This window comes from Misgurnus anguillicaudatus, chromosome 13, assembly GCF_027580225.2.
Source record: "Misgurnus anguillicaudatus chromosome 13, ASM2758022v2, whole genome shotgun sequence".
Classification (NCBI taxonomy): domain Eukaryota; kingdom Metazoa; phylum Chordata; class Actinopteri; order Cypriniformes; family Cobitidae; genus Misgurnus; species Misgurnus anguillicaudatus.
Genome location: NC_073349.2, coordinates 20,263,867 through 20,280,264, shown reverse-complemented (window position 1 = coordinate 20,280,264; position 16,398 = coordinate 20,263,867). Strand labels below are relative to the sequence as shown.

At 37.0% G+C, this 16,398-nt stretch overlaps 1 protein-coding gene across 1 annotated transcript; it reads right to left on the bottom strand.

The window, feature by feature from the left end:
- Positions 1 to 2,294: 2,294 nt before the first annotated feature.
- rps26 (ribosomal protein S26) lies at positions 2,295 to 3,505 on the bottom strand. The gene is made up of 4 exons (XM_055189330.2): positions 3,355 to 3,505; positions 2,699 to 2,876; positions 2,472 to 2,602; positions 2,295 to 2,388 (listed from the first exon to the last, which is right to left on the bottom strand). The coding sequence occupies exons 1-4, from the start codon at positions 3,355 to 3,357 to the stop codon at positions 2,353 to 2,355; spliced, it is 348 nt and encodes a 115-aa protein (XP_055045305.1). The 5' UTR covers positions 3,358 to 3,505; the 3' UTR covers positions 2,295 to 2,352.
- Positions 3,506 to 16,398: the final 12,893 nt, after the last annotated feature.

Below are 16,398 nucleotides of genomic sequence, written 5' to 3'. Positions count from 1 at the left end.
CTTCTGTCCGCTTAAAAATCGAAACACTCGCTCTCTAGTTTTCCTAATTTGTGTCTAGTCTTAATTAAAAATCATCTTTTATGTTTGTGGGAAGAAGAAATATTGGCAAGTTGACAAATATGTTCAATTTATGCTATGACTTAAGTTAAATAAAATCAAGGCAATCTGACCTTATGTAGGATGCGTCAACACCACACTAAAAAAGTTTCAGCATATCTTTGTTTTATAAAAACATACTTTTAGGGGCAGTCTTAGTTATATTAGGACATTTAAGTATTTTACAAACATATCTTACAAAAAAAACCATACTGGTGTGCATTTAGAGACAAAACAATGGCACTGATATATGTTAAGATATATCAGTGCAAGATGTTTTTAATTTAAGGCAGCTCAAACAAGCATTTTAGTCTGCGAGATAAACCCTGTCTTTTTTCTGGAGCCCCATAGAGGTTTAGATTTTGAGTGACAGATTTTTAACTAAAAAGTTGATTTAGGATTTAGTTACTCTTTAATGTGGTCTCGGACTTGAATCCTTCCTGTATAGCCTATATAAGGCAAGTATATTCACCTTACATTTTGTAAAACTCTATTAGTATCTTTAACTCGCATAAACTTGGGAGTTTGACAAATTAATTTCTCAAAATACAAATATTCAGTGTAGTTTCTCAATATCAGGTAATAAAAAAATGGTGTATTTATATTAAAATTAAATGGTTTCTGATAAGAGTATGGCATATTAGTTACTGCTTGACTTTACACATCAACTACCCCAACCTTAACTTTGCATGGTATATTTTCTCAATTTAGATCATTAGTGTTATAATGTAAGCTAGTGCAGTTAGTATTATTTGTGTTGTGTAGTGTTTAAACTGTTTAAAAATGTGAAAAACCACAGGATTCATTTATAGGTTTCTGATCATGGTCATGTTGGTTGCAACATGTTTCTATTTAAAGAGCTCAGATCCAAAACCATATGCATCTGATGTTTTCTTGTAACTTAGCATTGTTTTTATCAGGGTCCTATGTTTAGGTTCAGAAATTTCACTTTACGGGCAATGAAAATGTTCTGAAGGTACTAAAATACCTTTTTTTATATTTTTTTGTACAAATGTCACTTCATTGATATTCAACCAATTTGACTTGTCTTTCACTGCAAAACCCTCTAAGTACATGCAAAAATATCCATTTCTAAAGAGTCCCCAGTCACTCTTTACTGTCCAAAGGTAAAAGGCTAAAAGAATTCAGTCAATATTCAAATATATTCAGTAAAAATTCTTGCACCCTGGCATATACTCGTGCCTTTATTCATCCAGTTTATCTTTTGTGCACTTGAGAGGACTTTACATTTAAAGGCCTGACATGTTTTTTGAGACATTTAAAGGAGACATATCATGAAAATCTGACTTTTCTATGTTTAAGTGCTTTAATAGGCTTTATGCCCAGCTGCACTACTTCCTGAACTTCAGCGAGCTCCTTGTTTCCTGTCTGCCATTATTGGAAAAAATTGATTAATCCAGGTATGCCTGACCTCAGTAGTCACAACAACAATAATCAGACACACCTGGACCAATCAGCCCGTCCAACAATGGCAGACAGGAAACAAGGAGCCGGCTGAAGCCCGGGAAGCAGTGCAGCTGGGCACAAAGCCTACTGGGTCCCAAGTGCTTGTATCAACCTAGAAAATGTGAAAAAAGAACCCAGTAACTTAGCTTTGGCAAACCATTCTCTGCAAGCATGTGAAAAATAAATATGTAATTGAAATTTGCCTCCCCTTGTGATGTTAGAAGGGGATCTTCTTATAATACCACCCCTTAATCTGCAACTATCCAACCACGGCACTGCCATTTAGTGCAGAGAGAGAGAGAAAATAATTGACAACACAATTGAGTTTTAATTTCAACAAACTACCGTTATGGCGATCAGTGTTTGCATTTCATCAGATAACTTGCATTTTAAAAGACACACCCATAAATGGCACATTTTTGCTCACACCTACAAAGTTGCAATTTTTAGATGTTATAATAAATTATCTATATGATATTTTTAACTAAAACGTAACATACGTACTCTGGGGACACCAAAGATTTAAACGACATAAAAGGTCTTTTGAAATGTCCCCTTTAAAAATTTGTACAAAGATAATTGCATTGGATGTCTAATGTAAGGTCTAATACAGATAACTTTGACATTAATCTGCTTTATTGTTCCCTAAATAATTCTCTTAAACAACACCACTGACTGTAACTGTAAACACACACAGGATACTTTATTACTGCATAAACAACAAAAACCTCTTTGTTTTAGTCGATTTTATTCTTATTTTACATAAAAATGTTTGCAAACATCTCCAGATCACATTGGTTTTGGAGGAGCTCTTGGAGCAGCACCCTGTAAAAACAAAGGAAATATTTAACCATATTATCCATGTACAGTAAATGTCCTTATCTGAAATGTGTTTCTGGCGGACTTACAGTGGGTCTGAAGCGTGGAGGAGGAGTACGGTCCTTCCTGGCCTCACGCGAACGGTTCCTCACTACTTTGCTGTGGATGGCACAGCTGACACAATAATGCAGCTTCACATACAGCTTGGGCAAAACATAGGCTGCAGAAAGACACAAACGACATGAAAATGACATTAATTTGGTTCCCATCCCCTAAAGTTTAACATCCTTTTATAAAACAATTTTAGTAGACTCACAGTCAAACACACTGGCCTCAGAGATGTCCCTAACAGCCGCAGCCTCCACGATATTTCTGATGACAAATTTCTTGATGGCTTTGTCTTTGGGCACACAACGGGCACAGTTGGTGCAGCGGATGGGCTGAACATGCCCACGTCCCTTTTTGGCACGACCGTTATTCCTCCTTTTCTTAGTCTGAGATGACAGTTTAGTAAATACATGTGACACAAATAAAAAAACATTTATATATAAACATGATTATATTTACAGAACTCTAATATCATCTGCTTAGCCATCTGTCTGTCTATTCATCCATGCAGAATGCTCTTTTAAAGCTACTAATGGGACTAATGTTTTTACAGTCATACAGATAACATAAGGGAATGTGCCGTAACCAATATTGCACATATTAACTGCAGTAAACGAGAGTTAAACCACAAGTCTAGCAAACTAACACAACAAAAACACAAGGCTGGTTCTTGTTACTTGGTTCAGTTACACACGCGTAATATTTAAAGCACAATATCGCTTTAATGAATTAAACGATCAAAATAAGATCAAGGTTTGGTTGTACACATAATCAAAATACAGCATCGTTGAAAAAAACTGTTAATTTGGCCGTCAAAATCACACAGTAAAAATGTGCCTTGGTTTGAACGATTGGCAAACTCACCATCTTGTTTTAGAGAGGCATGAGAGGACCGGAAAAACGTTTACGTCATTAATATACCGCGCAGCAGCCACCGGAAGTCTGCGTGTAACATAATAAAAGTCTAATATACAATATCTGTCAATGTATTTTCTCATTTAAGTAAACACATTGATTCTTCAAGATCCTTCCAGTTAAAAGAAATAATTTGCAACTATGAAGGCACATCTAATATTTCAATTAATTACATTGGAAAAAATTGATTTGGAAAAAAAATTGATTCACAAACAAAAATTCTCTAAATCGCAGCTTAACTTTCCACATTTCCTAATCGAAATTGAAACATTTCCAAAATCCCTTAAATTTGATTTTTTTAAATTTCGGTATTACCACTGATGCATAATGTTTTTCTATGTTAACTAATTTTTTATATATATATATATATTTTTTGTATCGTACTTATTTATCTTTCTGTTATCGTATTTTATTTGTGAAACTTTACATATATAATCTGTATGTTTTCATTCCTGTAGGTTTTTTTGTGTGTATTCTGTCTCTTTTGTTAAATGTTTTGAAGCATTAATTAAAAAAATCTGTCAATATAAGTTATTTATTGTTAAAGTAACACCACATCATGTGCGGTTCTGAAAATGTATAGGAATAACCAACGTCAAAACATTACGGCATTATAATTTAAGATAAATTGAAGCAAATTGAAAAAACAGATTTTTTTTCCTTTTCGTTACGAAATGTTTACTATTGTGTATAACTGGCCGTAATTATACGAGCCTGTTACTGTTAAAATTATTTAACGCTTCTGTTGTTTATTGTGTAAAAACTGTTCTTTACTGACGGTACTTTTATCCCAAAGGTTCCCACTAGATGTCAGCAAAGGCTTTGTTATAGCACCGATGTCCCAATATTACTTAATCCAAAATGCTTTCGGTGTTCCGAATCAGTCAATTTCCATGATCCAATTAATAATCAGTGCCAAAAACGTAACTAAGTTTATTAGCGCATTTAAAAGTTTACAATAAAAATATGAAGCTGGACAAGGTGGTTATTATCCTGCTTATTGCGCCACTTGCATGATACTGATGTAGGATTACTGCAAGAACACTTCACTTTAACCACACCTCCAAGAATATCAGTGTTATAATATCTTTGAGGTGATTATTTATTTTTAAGATGGTGGAAAATGATTGACGGCCCGCTGATGACAATCCGAAATGTCCTCGGGTTTGTTTCTGGAAGTGATTATAGAGTTGGGCTGTGGAGTGTAGTGTTGGTAATGGGTGGGGGCAATCGAGGGAGGTGTTGTTCCCTCGCAAGCAGCTCTCAGCATGCATGTGCTGGCTGGAAAAGTGGATGTGTAGCTCCTGCGGTTGACTGTGTCCATGTGTCACTCCACTTACCAGTAGAAATGTCTTTACTGATGGTAATAGCCAGGAGTCATTGATGAAAAGATAGATGCAGTCGCATTCCTCTTCTTCATTGTAGTAGCAGTATGCTATGGGATGACACATATAAAAGCATAATTTCTATGCTAACGCTCAGTCATACTTTAGGGAAAGATTGCAATGAGATTGTGATATTAGTGCTTTGGAAATTAAATTTGAGAATGGAAAGCATCAATCATTGTGCTCAGAAATGGGATAGTGTTTGAGATGGGGAAAGAGAGAGATGGAGAGAATGAGAGAGAGGGTGACAGTGGAATGTGTCAGTGTTCCTGTAACCACTTTGCCCCTAAACTGCAGCAAATAAACATTCCACCACTCATGTGTCAGAGCTGAACACTTGCCCAATGTTGCTGTAAAAACATAGCCAATAATTAAAACCAAAAAACCAAATACTTTTTCCATTGTCTTAAATAACTTCTTTTTTCCCAGTGGATTGTGTTTTTTTAGACAAAGTACCATTGATATCTTTACCTACAGCTGGATATTATGGAAGTGTGCAATGCACTGCGGATACTATAATATGTGACCCTGTATGTGAAATATGAGATTAGGGGAATGAAAGTGTGATTGTTCGATAGATTCATGATTTTATTTACATTGATTATAATATATTATAGAAGTTAATTTTGTAGTAGATTTGTGCTACATAACACATACAGTGAGAAAAATAAGTATTTGAACACCCTGCTATTTTGCAAGTTCTCCCACTTAGAAATCATGGAGGGGTCTAAAATTGTCATCGTAGGTGCATGTCCACCGTGAAAGACATAATCTAAAAAAATCCAGAAATCACAATGTATGATTTTTTAACTATTTATTTGTATGATACAGCTGCAAAGAAGTATTAAACACCTGTCTATCAGCTAGAATTCTGACTCTCAAAGACCTGTTAGTCTGCCTTTAAAATTTCCACCTCCACTCCATTTATTGTCCGAAATTAGATGCACCTGTTTGAGGTCGTTAGCTGCATAAAGACACCTGTCCACCCCATACAATCAGTAAGAATCCAACTACTAACATGAGCAAGACCAAAGAGCTGTCTAAAGACAAAATTGTACACCTTCACAAGGCTGGAAAGGGCTACGTGGAAATTGCCAAGCAACTTGGTGAAAAAATCATTAGAAAATGGAAGAAGCTAAACATGACTGTCGATCTCTCTCGGACTGGGGCTCCATGCAAGATCTCACCTCGTGGGGTCTCGATGATCCTGAGAAAGGTGAAAAATCAGCCCAGAACTACACAGGAGGAGCTGGTCAATGACCTGAAAAGAGCTGGGACCACCGTTTCCAAGGTTACTGTTGGTAATACACGAAGACGTCATGGTTTGAAATCATGCATGGCACGGAAGGTTCCCCTGCTTAAACCAGCACATGTCCAGGTCCGTCTTAAGTTTGCCATGGAATTTGGATGATCCAGAGGAGTCATGGGAGAAAGTCATGTTGTCAGATGAGACCAAAATATAACTTTTTAGTCATAATTCCACTAAACGTGTTTGGAGGAAGGAGAATGACGAGTATAATCCCAAGAACACCATCCCTACTGTGAAGCATGGGGGTGTTTTTCTGCACATGGGACAGGGCTACTGCACTGTATTAAGGAGAGGATGACCGGGGCCATGTATTGCGAGATTTTGGGGAACAACCTCCTTCCCTCAGTTAGAGCATTGAAGATGCTGGGTCTTCCAACATGACAATGACCTAAAGCATACAACCAGGATAACCAAGGAGTGGCTCTGTAAGAAACATATCAAGGTTCTGGCGTGGCCTAGCAAGTCTCCAGACCTAAACCCAATAGAGAATCTTTGGAGGGAGCTCAAACTCTGTGTTTCTCAGCGGCAGGCCAGAAACCTGACTGATCTTGAAAAGATCTGTGTGGAGGAGTGGGCCAAAATCCCTCCTGCAGTGTGTGCAAACCTGGTCAAAAACTACATGAAACGTTTGATCTCTGTAATTTCAAACAAAGACTATTGTACCAAATATAAACATTGACTTTCTCAGGTGTTCAAATACTCATCCGCAGCTGCATCATACAAATAAATAGTTAAAAAATCTTACATAGTGATTTCTGGATTTTTTTTTTAGATTATGTCTCTCACAGTGGACATGCACCTACAATGACAATTTCAGACCCCTCCATGATTTCTAAGTGAGAGAACTTGCAAAATAGCAGGGTGTTCAAATACTTACTTTCCTCACTGTAAGATGAATAATTAGGTTTGGCATGCATGCATAGTTATGTTTTATGATTTATTTCTGAACGTACAGACACAATTCACTGTATTTGTAGCCGTAAAAAGGCACCGTCATTTGAACCTTATCTCTGCCATCATGTGGTAACAGAAAATGATTTAGCCTGACTGATAAACAGGCCTACTGGGAACAGCCTGTTGCCTCAATAGAGTAAATCAAGAGGTCATGGTCTGTTAGCGTGGGGGGTCGATATTGCCACCTAAATCATTATTGCCGTCGGGCTCAATCGGCCACACACAGATATATATATATATATACGCTTGCACGAGATATTATTTTACACCGATTAGATGTACATCATCCAAACAGACTCTAGTGTGGAGCAGACTGTGCACATCACTCTCTCTAGGATGCTGAACATAAGCCACAGATGTCAATCTAATGGTTTGTGCAACCCACCCTCATTCCACAGACACATCCTCAGGGAAGAAGTTGCTTTCGGGGTATTAAGGGTTCTTATTTCTGCAGTGTAAATTAAATTACACATACACTTAATAATGTAATGTTCTCCATCTCTACCAGTTTACATGTCAGTCATGTCAAAGCAATCTTATCTGTCATTTTGTTTTCTAATCCTCACAGCATTTTCCTCACAAACATTGATGATTTTAATCTTATATAAAAGTTTTCACTGTGCATTGTTACAGGGGAGCTCGGGTGTAAAATCTTACACAGTAGTGCACATATGGATCAAATCATCTTGTTGACATCTTAAAAACAATTGATGGATTTCTTTTGGATTTCTAAGGCGCATAAACAAGTGGTTCCCAAACTGTGATCCAAAACTGCTTGTAATCTGTAAATGATTTTATGAAGTCTGCAAGCAGAATATTGGATAGAGATGCTCTGATGCTAAATTTCTGTATGATACCGATTAACGGTTATTAGGAGTGATGTCTGCCTATTATCGATAGTTTAGTGGTTTTACCTTTTATACTTTCTTTTAAATTAATAATAAATAATGATAAATTTAGTAAGAAATGCAAAAAAACTTAATTCTTTCTATTTTTTACAAAATAAATGTTAATTCTGAATATTAAAATAGTATTTCCTAAGTTTTATGAATGAATAACATTCAGTGAATTAGTATCAACCCTGAACATCAAGCTGGTAATGTTTCTTAACACATGCAAAGCACAATTTGATGCATTTTCTGCCTAGTTTTTAGGAATAATAGGATTATTTTTATACTATTGTCTGATGGCCGAAAGTGGGAAAAATGGCTTTTAGCGGACAATACCGATTTTTGGACGATATATCGGTGCATTTCCGACATTTGCACTGTAACAATTTCTGTGGTTTTCACAGCATTATTACTGTAATTTAAATTAAATTATACCACGGGGCTTATTTGCACTGCAACAAATTTCTGTAGTTTTCACAGCATTATTACTGTAATTTAAATTAAATTATACCACGGGGCTTATTTGCACTGTATTAAATTTCTGTAGTTTTCACAGCATTATTACTGTAATATAAATTAAATTATACCACGGGGCTTATTTGCACTGTAACAAATTTCTGTAGTTTTCACAGCATTATTACTGTAATTTAAATTAAATTATACCACGGGGCTTATTTGCACTGTAACAAATTTGTGTAGTTTTCACAGCATTATTACTGTAATTTAAATTAAATTATACCACGGGGCTTATTTGCACTGCAACAAATTTCTGTAGTTTTCACAGCATTATTACTGTAATTTAAATTAAATTATACCACAGGGCTGTTGAATGCATGATTCTGATTGACTGAGAAATGTTCCATGGGTGTTGATTATTTTTTAATAACCGCACACCTAACCTTTAAGATGTCTTAAAAATATGCACCAGAGCAATATTTTTGGTAACCGTGGTAAGCGGAATAATTGACTCCGGTCCTTTGAATTATTTGAAAATAATTCACACCCGCCATGTAACGTGTGCATTATTTTCTTATAATTCAACCGCCCATCGTCAATTATTCCTTCTGTATTAAATGTTTTACACCTGCATACTTATTCATCTACAGTAAGTTTACTGTAAAGAAAACTACAGCAATTTACTTGCCAATTGCTGTCAGCAGGTTGCTGTAGATTTTACAATATTCTTTTTACATTCTTTTTACACAATTCACTCAGCAATCAAGAATAATTCATTCCAAAACAATAAATGAACAGTTTTTTAAACATCTATCATTTTTTAACATTTTTATCATTTAGTTTCTTTGGATGTTGCATGAAATTTGGGGTGCATGATTCTTTGACTCAACTTTCGAAGTGGTCTGGCACCTGAAAAAGTTTGAGAACCACTGCATAACCCCTTTCTAAACAATGACGGCAACTAATGCCCTGTCATGGCTAACATCACCATCACAAGCCCCAGTATGAAAGAATGATGGAGATGTTACAAGACTGGAGTCTTTTGTGATGTGAGATGGCAGTTTCTTTGGAGCCACCATCTGCTGAGGGGGTCAGGCACGTAGGGTTCAAATCTCCTGGATTCTGCCTGCTTCCCAGCTGCCATGCACTCTGAAATCCACACACAACCACACTTGCGCACCTCGCAATTATCACACACTCTCACAAACACACATAATCCCGGGCATGCTGCGACGCTGAAACCATTTCCTTCGGAGCGGACACTAAAGTATGCTGGGATTCTTGTCTTGATGCACCAGTGTTTTTCCTCCTTCGGGTTTGTGCAGAATCCACACATTCTGTTGAACCCATGCACCCACAATGCATCAACCCTGCTTGTGACCACTGCTTCACTTCATGCTCAATTCAGTATGTTGACCTGAAAATGTGCTCATGTAACATTAGGTTCAACAGCTTGTTACTCAATCCCTGCATAGGTTTTGAGCTTCAAGAGGGACAATAATCTTCCACATGCATGCAAGTTCTGTTTTAGGTTGATCCCACACATACTGATACAATGTATAGCTCGTAAGGGCGCTTAGGATAAAAGTGTCTGCCAAGTTCATGTAATATGCCCTTACTGTACTTTGTGTGCCCTTGCGTTTAAAGTGACTCTTGTCTTGGCTCATAATAGCAGTTAGAGTAACAGCAAGTTCTCGGATGGAAAGTCCTCATTCTTCAACAACATAACTCAGCCAAACCCTCACTCAGTCCAACCAGTGAGGTTTTGTTTTGGACTTTTATCAAGTGATTTGATTTTTTGCTTTATTATTCTATTAGCTTCGAACCACTGTTGGCTCACAACATCTAGGTTAAGTTGCTTCTAAAAGCTCTTAAAGACTCTCAAGAGCACTTATTGAATTAAAACTTTTACGGCTCAGCTTTGGGAAAAGGCTGAAGGAAGATGCCAATCTCAGCCAGGTTACTAAATAGAGATGTACGGCGTTAATTGGTCTTCAGCTTGCGGTTTCACATCTACCGCATCTTTCCAGTGTCTTAATTTATGACTTCTCTTGTGTCGGTCATGATCCTTATTGAAGTTGAAACCATAATGAATTAATGTTTTAAAAATCTCCCATGTTTTCGAATCCCTCTAACCACGTCTGTTTTCCCAGCCTTCCTCCCTGCTTGCCGCCTGGCAGGCCCGTGTGTCAAAGGTGGCTGCTGTAGAGCAGACTGTGGGAACAGCCGGTCAGCCTCCCCGTCCCCTGTTCCCTAACCAGAGGGGCAGCCATCAATCCAAGCCTGCACGAACCCCTCCTTTCTCGCACACATCTCTGCAACCCACACACTCGCTCCCCAATAATCCGCGGAAGCAATTTCATCTCGACTCGGGTGGCGGCCCATTGTCGCCAACTCCTTCAATCTTTCCTAATTAACTCTCGCTTTGTCCCGCGTCCGAGCTTCTGGACTCATCTCTACGACATTCCGATCGGGGATGGTCTTCGCACTCCCGGGCAACCCTCGGACCCTAATCCCACCGTACCCCTCCCTGCCGAGTAACTCTTTCCATTTTTCCCCCCAACCTGCCGATCACCTACTTACAGAGTTAGGTAGGGGCATTAACTCCTTGGGTTTTCTGAAAGAAGTGAACGAGGGAGGGGGTAAGGAGGAGATGGCCAGAAAGCGACTCCAACCCAGACAATTAGAACAATGGGCCTGGCCTGTAGGGGGCTAACTCGCAGCGTCACGCCTGGACGGTGGGTATTTTGTCGGTTTAATGAATTGTCCGTCAGTCCCTGGCTGCATCACAGGCCGTGTAGAGAGTGGACAGCAGGGACCCAGACACTAAGTCGGTATTTATTACACTGCCTTTGTCACTAATTGAGCTAATTATCAGTGACTCTTCAGCACTCCCACAATGACAGTAGCCCTCCACCGCCTCCCTCATCCCACCAATGCCTGGGAATGCAGCCTGACTTTGCTTCTTTATCCCTCTTTTTATCCGTTTCTTCTTCCCCCACTATCTCTTGCCTCACTATCCATTTTTGGTTAATGCTGTATGTTGTTCTTATGCTATTTTGTTCCACAATGCACCTAGACACGCCCTGTAATGGAGCGGGTCCATTTATTGCACTTTTAGTTCTGAAATCTCTCTGAAAAGTACTTTTAGTGTAAAACGCATAGTGTTATAAAAATCTTTATAAAAACTGTCATAAAAAATGGTATATACCAATTGATATATAACTATAAATGGTAAACATTAGACCCTTTTTAAATGGTACTGCTCCAGTGCCAGCTTGAACCATTATTGAGACCATTTTTTGACAGAATTGACAGACTATAAGTGATCATGGACCACAAAACCAGTCATAAGTAGCACAACAATACATTGTATGGGTCCAAATTATTGATTTTGCAAAAAATCATTAGGATATTAAGTAAAGATCATGTTCCATCACAATATTTTGTACATTTCTTACTGGAAAATATATAAAAATGTATTAACTATTAGTAATATGTGTTTCTACAACTTACAAGGCGATTTCTCAATATTTTTTTCTTTTTTGCACCTTCAGATTCCAGATTTTTAATATAGTTAATATCTTGGCCACATATTTTCATATCATATTAAACCCTACATCAATAAAAACCGTATTTATTCAACTTTCAGATGATGTATAAATCTCAAAATATTGACCATATGACTGGTTTTGTGGTCCAGGGTCACATATAGTAGGTTCTTAAAGGGTTCTTCGCAGTGATGCCATTAAACCAGGGTATCATGGGGACCTTGTAGATTAAAGGTTCTTAAACAAACTATTTCTTTCATTCCTTTTTGTAGTTATTTTTCCCACCACCTTTAGTAAAAAAAAACAGGTTCTGTGCTATATTAAAAATTAAGGTTCCAGAAATGTCTTTGTCCATAAGACCTTTAACATCAACACAACCTTTCTGTTACTCAAAAGGTTCTTCATAGTGGATAAAGGTTCTACAGACTATAAAAGGTAAGAAAGAAATAGCTAGTTTAAGGTTCTTAGAGAACCAAAAATGTTTTGCCTATGACATCACTACAAGGAACGCTATTAGAACCTTTATTTTTAAAGGGCACCTATTGTCCGACTCACATTTTTACATTTTCTTTGGTGTGTAAGTGTGTACATGTTAACCAGTGTTGAGAGTAACGCATTACAAAATATAATATATTACAGTAATATATTCGTTTTTGCTGTAACGCATTACTGATAAAATGTTGGTAATATTTTACTCGTTACAGTCTTTGTAACGCGCGCGTTACAACAATGCATTTCAAAAATAAACCGTGTTATTTTTATTTTTTTATTTTTGACCAATGCGCACGACCAGCATCCACACAGGAAAAAGCTGCGGTTAAAATAACGTTTGTATGTCTGTTTCCGGGTGCTGTATGTAGCATGTTAATTTTTACTTTAATTTTGTATTTGAACTGCGATTTGGGTGAGGTGTGCGTCAAATATAGACGCGTATCTTAAAGAGCTGCTTCTGGGAAGTCCGCGCTGGTATAAACATTGACTAAAGTGGTCGCAATCAGGTCCGGTAGCGCCGCACAAGCATAATTCTGCGAATGAGAAAACTAAGTAAAAGCAACAGAAAGTTTCTATCTCTAGCTCTATTGTGTTTGGTATATGTACCACAATTTACCAGACTTTTACCAGATCATTTGTCTATGTTTATGATTCTAACAGTGATTGTTACTGTATTTTGTCATAAGTCTTCACTGTGCCTATTCAAAGCTCAAGGGCCAACACATAACTTCTAGATTTATAAGCAGCAATAAACTACCTTTTTACATTTTATACTGCCTACTATTCATACGTCTGTTATTTTGATGAAAGTAACTTAAAAGTAACGCAAAAGTAGTGTAACTCATTACAGTTCAGAGACAGTAATATTGTAATGTAACTAATTATTTTCAAATGACAGTAATTTGTAATATATAATGTATTACACTTTGGAAGTAATGTTCCCAACACTGATGTTAACGATCTGCAAAAGGTACAAACCCCAGAGTAAACAATGATGCGAGTTATCGTCTCCAACGTAAATCTCTTTTCTTGGACAACAACAAACACACAGATTGTAGACAACAGTTTACTTCCTGGGATTGGTGATGCAGTAAAGACATTATCATGAATTCTCCTGCTTTGAACTCAGCCTGTTAACTCCTGTTAGTATTGCATTGTGACCGAATCTTTTAAACATGGTAAGGAGCGTCACATTTCCTGCTGATGCCAGAGGTATTCAGGCCAATCACAACATACAGATTAGCTGGCCAATCAGTGACACAGAGTTTTTCAAATGGTTGAGTTTTGTACAAAATCTGTGCATTTCAGAAAGTTAGTGAAATCTGAAGCTACAAAAATGTATGGTATGTGGAAAATAATGTGTTTTTTAACCATAAACCACGCGAACACATACACAAATTCACGTTGTTTTTTAGCAATGACATAGGTGCCCTTTAAGAGTGTAGCAATGCAACATGTTCATATGTAAACTTTCATTGATAATTGAATAATTTCAGCACTTGTTCTCTTATAATTTACAGTCATATAGTATTCTTGTTATTAATTAACATCATTCAACCACACTAGCTCTTTTATCAAGATCTGTGCTGTCAGCATTCCAGATCCAACTTCCCCTCTCATCCTCTTCCACTGCTGTGTTTCATGGTCAGGATGCGGATGTGTCTGTGGCGTTACAGCGATACGTATGACTGAAACTCAGCGGCCCTCTTGAAAGTTGTGGTGGTTAAATGAAAAATTGTCCGTCTTCATCCAAACTCTCGTGGCCTTTCTGGCCTCTCCAGCAGGGTGGAGGTAATGCAGTCTGTCATTATTTCTTAATTTTTTCTGATTTTAAGTCAATTTACATTAACATTTATTCATTTAGCAGATGCTTTTATCCAAAACGACTTACAAATTAAAGAGCATTTAGCACTGTGTCTAAATGAAGAAAAACCTCTAGTGTTGTGATAACACATAACATGCTGTTGGATTGTTATAGCTGTGGGAATGGATGTGCATGCGCATCCACACTGTTGAAAGTTTAAGTGCATCAGACAAACCATATCATGCCATGTTGTGGTTGTGCAAAATGACTGATGGGTCATAAATAAAGCTACGGAGCCTGTTATTGAGTTCAACTGAAATATTGTGTCTGCACATTTTAGGACGGTGTAAAAAATGAGTGCTCAGAGACAGAAAATAATGAAAATATAAACTTTATTGTGCTATTAGACTATATGAAACAACTTTTCTTTCTAAACTGAGCTAAAATATTTCATTTTATCAACATTGTTTCTATCAAAGCCATCATACAATAATAAATACTTTTCATTCACAATATAAAGGTGGTATTCAGTGCATTTAAAACACAAATGTCAAGAGACAAGCAAATCAGGCATTTGACAAAGTTGTCATGTCTCTAAGATGCATTCTGGTCACACCTTTTTATCCATATGTGACCACTGGTATATGTTATTATTACTAGGCATCCCTAGTTTTTACACATCTGGCTGAAATTACTGTGAAAAATGTACAGATTTTTACTGTAAATAACAATAGTGTATTTACCCCGCTTTAAAATCATTGCAAGTAGCATTAGCATAAATATATAGATCATATCTATTTAGAATATTTACAACATTTTGGTCATGTTAGCTGATATACAAAATACAGTTTTAATAATTGTGACTCCTTCAATATATGTGAACTGTTTGTTCACTGTAAACTAGGTAGTAGAGCATCGACAGGACTTTTCAACACTTTTAAATCGTATGCTGTTTTGTAGTGTGCGACGACACAACGTATTTCAGACTACTTTAGAGTCTCTGTAATACTGAACGTCTGTCAAGACCAAATCTCCGAATGTTTGTCATTAGCGTGTAGTGTACCGACGTAACATTTAATCATGTTTAAAGTCAATCTCGGGTCAATCTTAATTTTCGCCTCTCAATACTTTTCCATCAGTACAACAACATGGTAAACCACATAATAATAAACGGTATTAAAAAATGGCAAGAGACTCAAAGCAATGACGGGAAGGATGGCAGGTCCGAATGGGAAATCGCAAGAGGTTGGGCCGAGTTCGGGATTCCGCTACATAGTAATCGGAAAAGGAAGCCCCATCCCTTGAGAAGCACTTCACACAGTTTTATGTGAGACGAGTAGGACTGCAGCAAAAGAAAACAAAACGCTAAAATATTTTTAAGAACCGCCCTCTTGTTAGAGTTTTGCACTGGTTTATGAGAGAGCATGCTTGTGGTTCCTTGACCACAGGAACATCTGTTAAACTGTGTCCATGTACTACACTCGCTGTGACCCAGTGTACTACTTTCTAGCTTCTATGTGCCCCAAAGCATAATAGTAAGTGTCAGATAATATAAAACCTGAAGGCCGATGGTATCCGAAATTTCATTATTTGTCTATATGAAAACATTCGGTGCTGTTTGTTGTTGTGCATAATGCATAGTGGTTTTCATCCCATTTCCAGATTGGAGCCAAATGTTGCAGTAAAATGTCACATCACCAATGCTTTTCAATGGCTACCATCAGCTGTGGTTTGCTCAAAACATTTTCTCAGTAGTTATTACATTGAATGGACTTCTTATTCAACTGATAGCTTTGGGTTCTAAAACCCTTTAAAGCATAGTTTACCCAAAAATGAAAATGATGTCATCATTTACAGACCCTCAAGTTGTTACAAACCTGTATACATTTCTTTGTTTGCTGAACAGAATATATCAATGCAGGAAACAAGAACACCATTGACATCCATAGTAGGAAAGGAAAGTACTATATGGAAGTCAATGATGCTCAAAAACGATTTGGTTACAAATATAAATATATTCCTTTGTATTCAGCAGCAGTGTTGGGGAAAGTTACTTTTAAAAGTAATGCATTACAATATTAAGTTAATCCCAAAAAAGTAACTAATTGCGTTACTTAGTTACTTTTTATGGAAAATAATACTTACATTAACT

Bases quoted from the DNA above. Each gene is read 5' to 3' on its own strand.
- rps26 (XM_055189330.2), bottom strand. The intron at 2,603-2,698 runs GTGAGTCTACTA...GTCTTTCTGCAG, and splicing joins TGAGGCCAGTGTGTTTGACT to CCTATGTTTTGCCCAAGCTG. The intron at 2,389-2,471 runs GTAAGTCCGCCA...TTGTTTTTACAG, and splicing joins CTCCACGCTTCAGACCCACT to GGTGCTGCTCCAAGAGCTCC.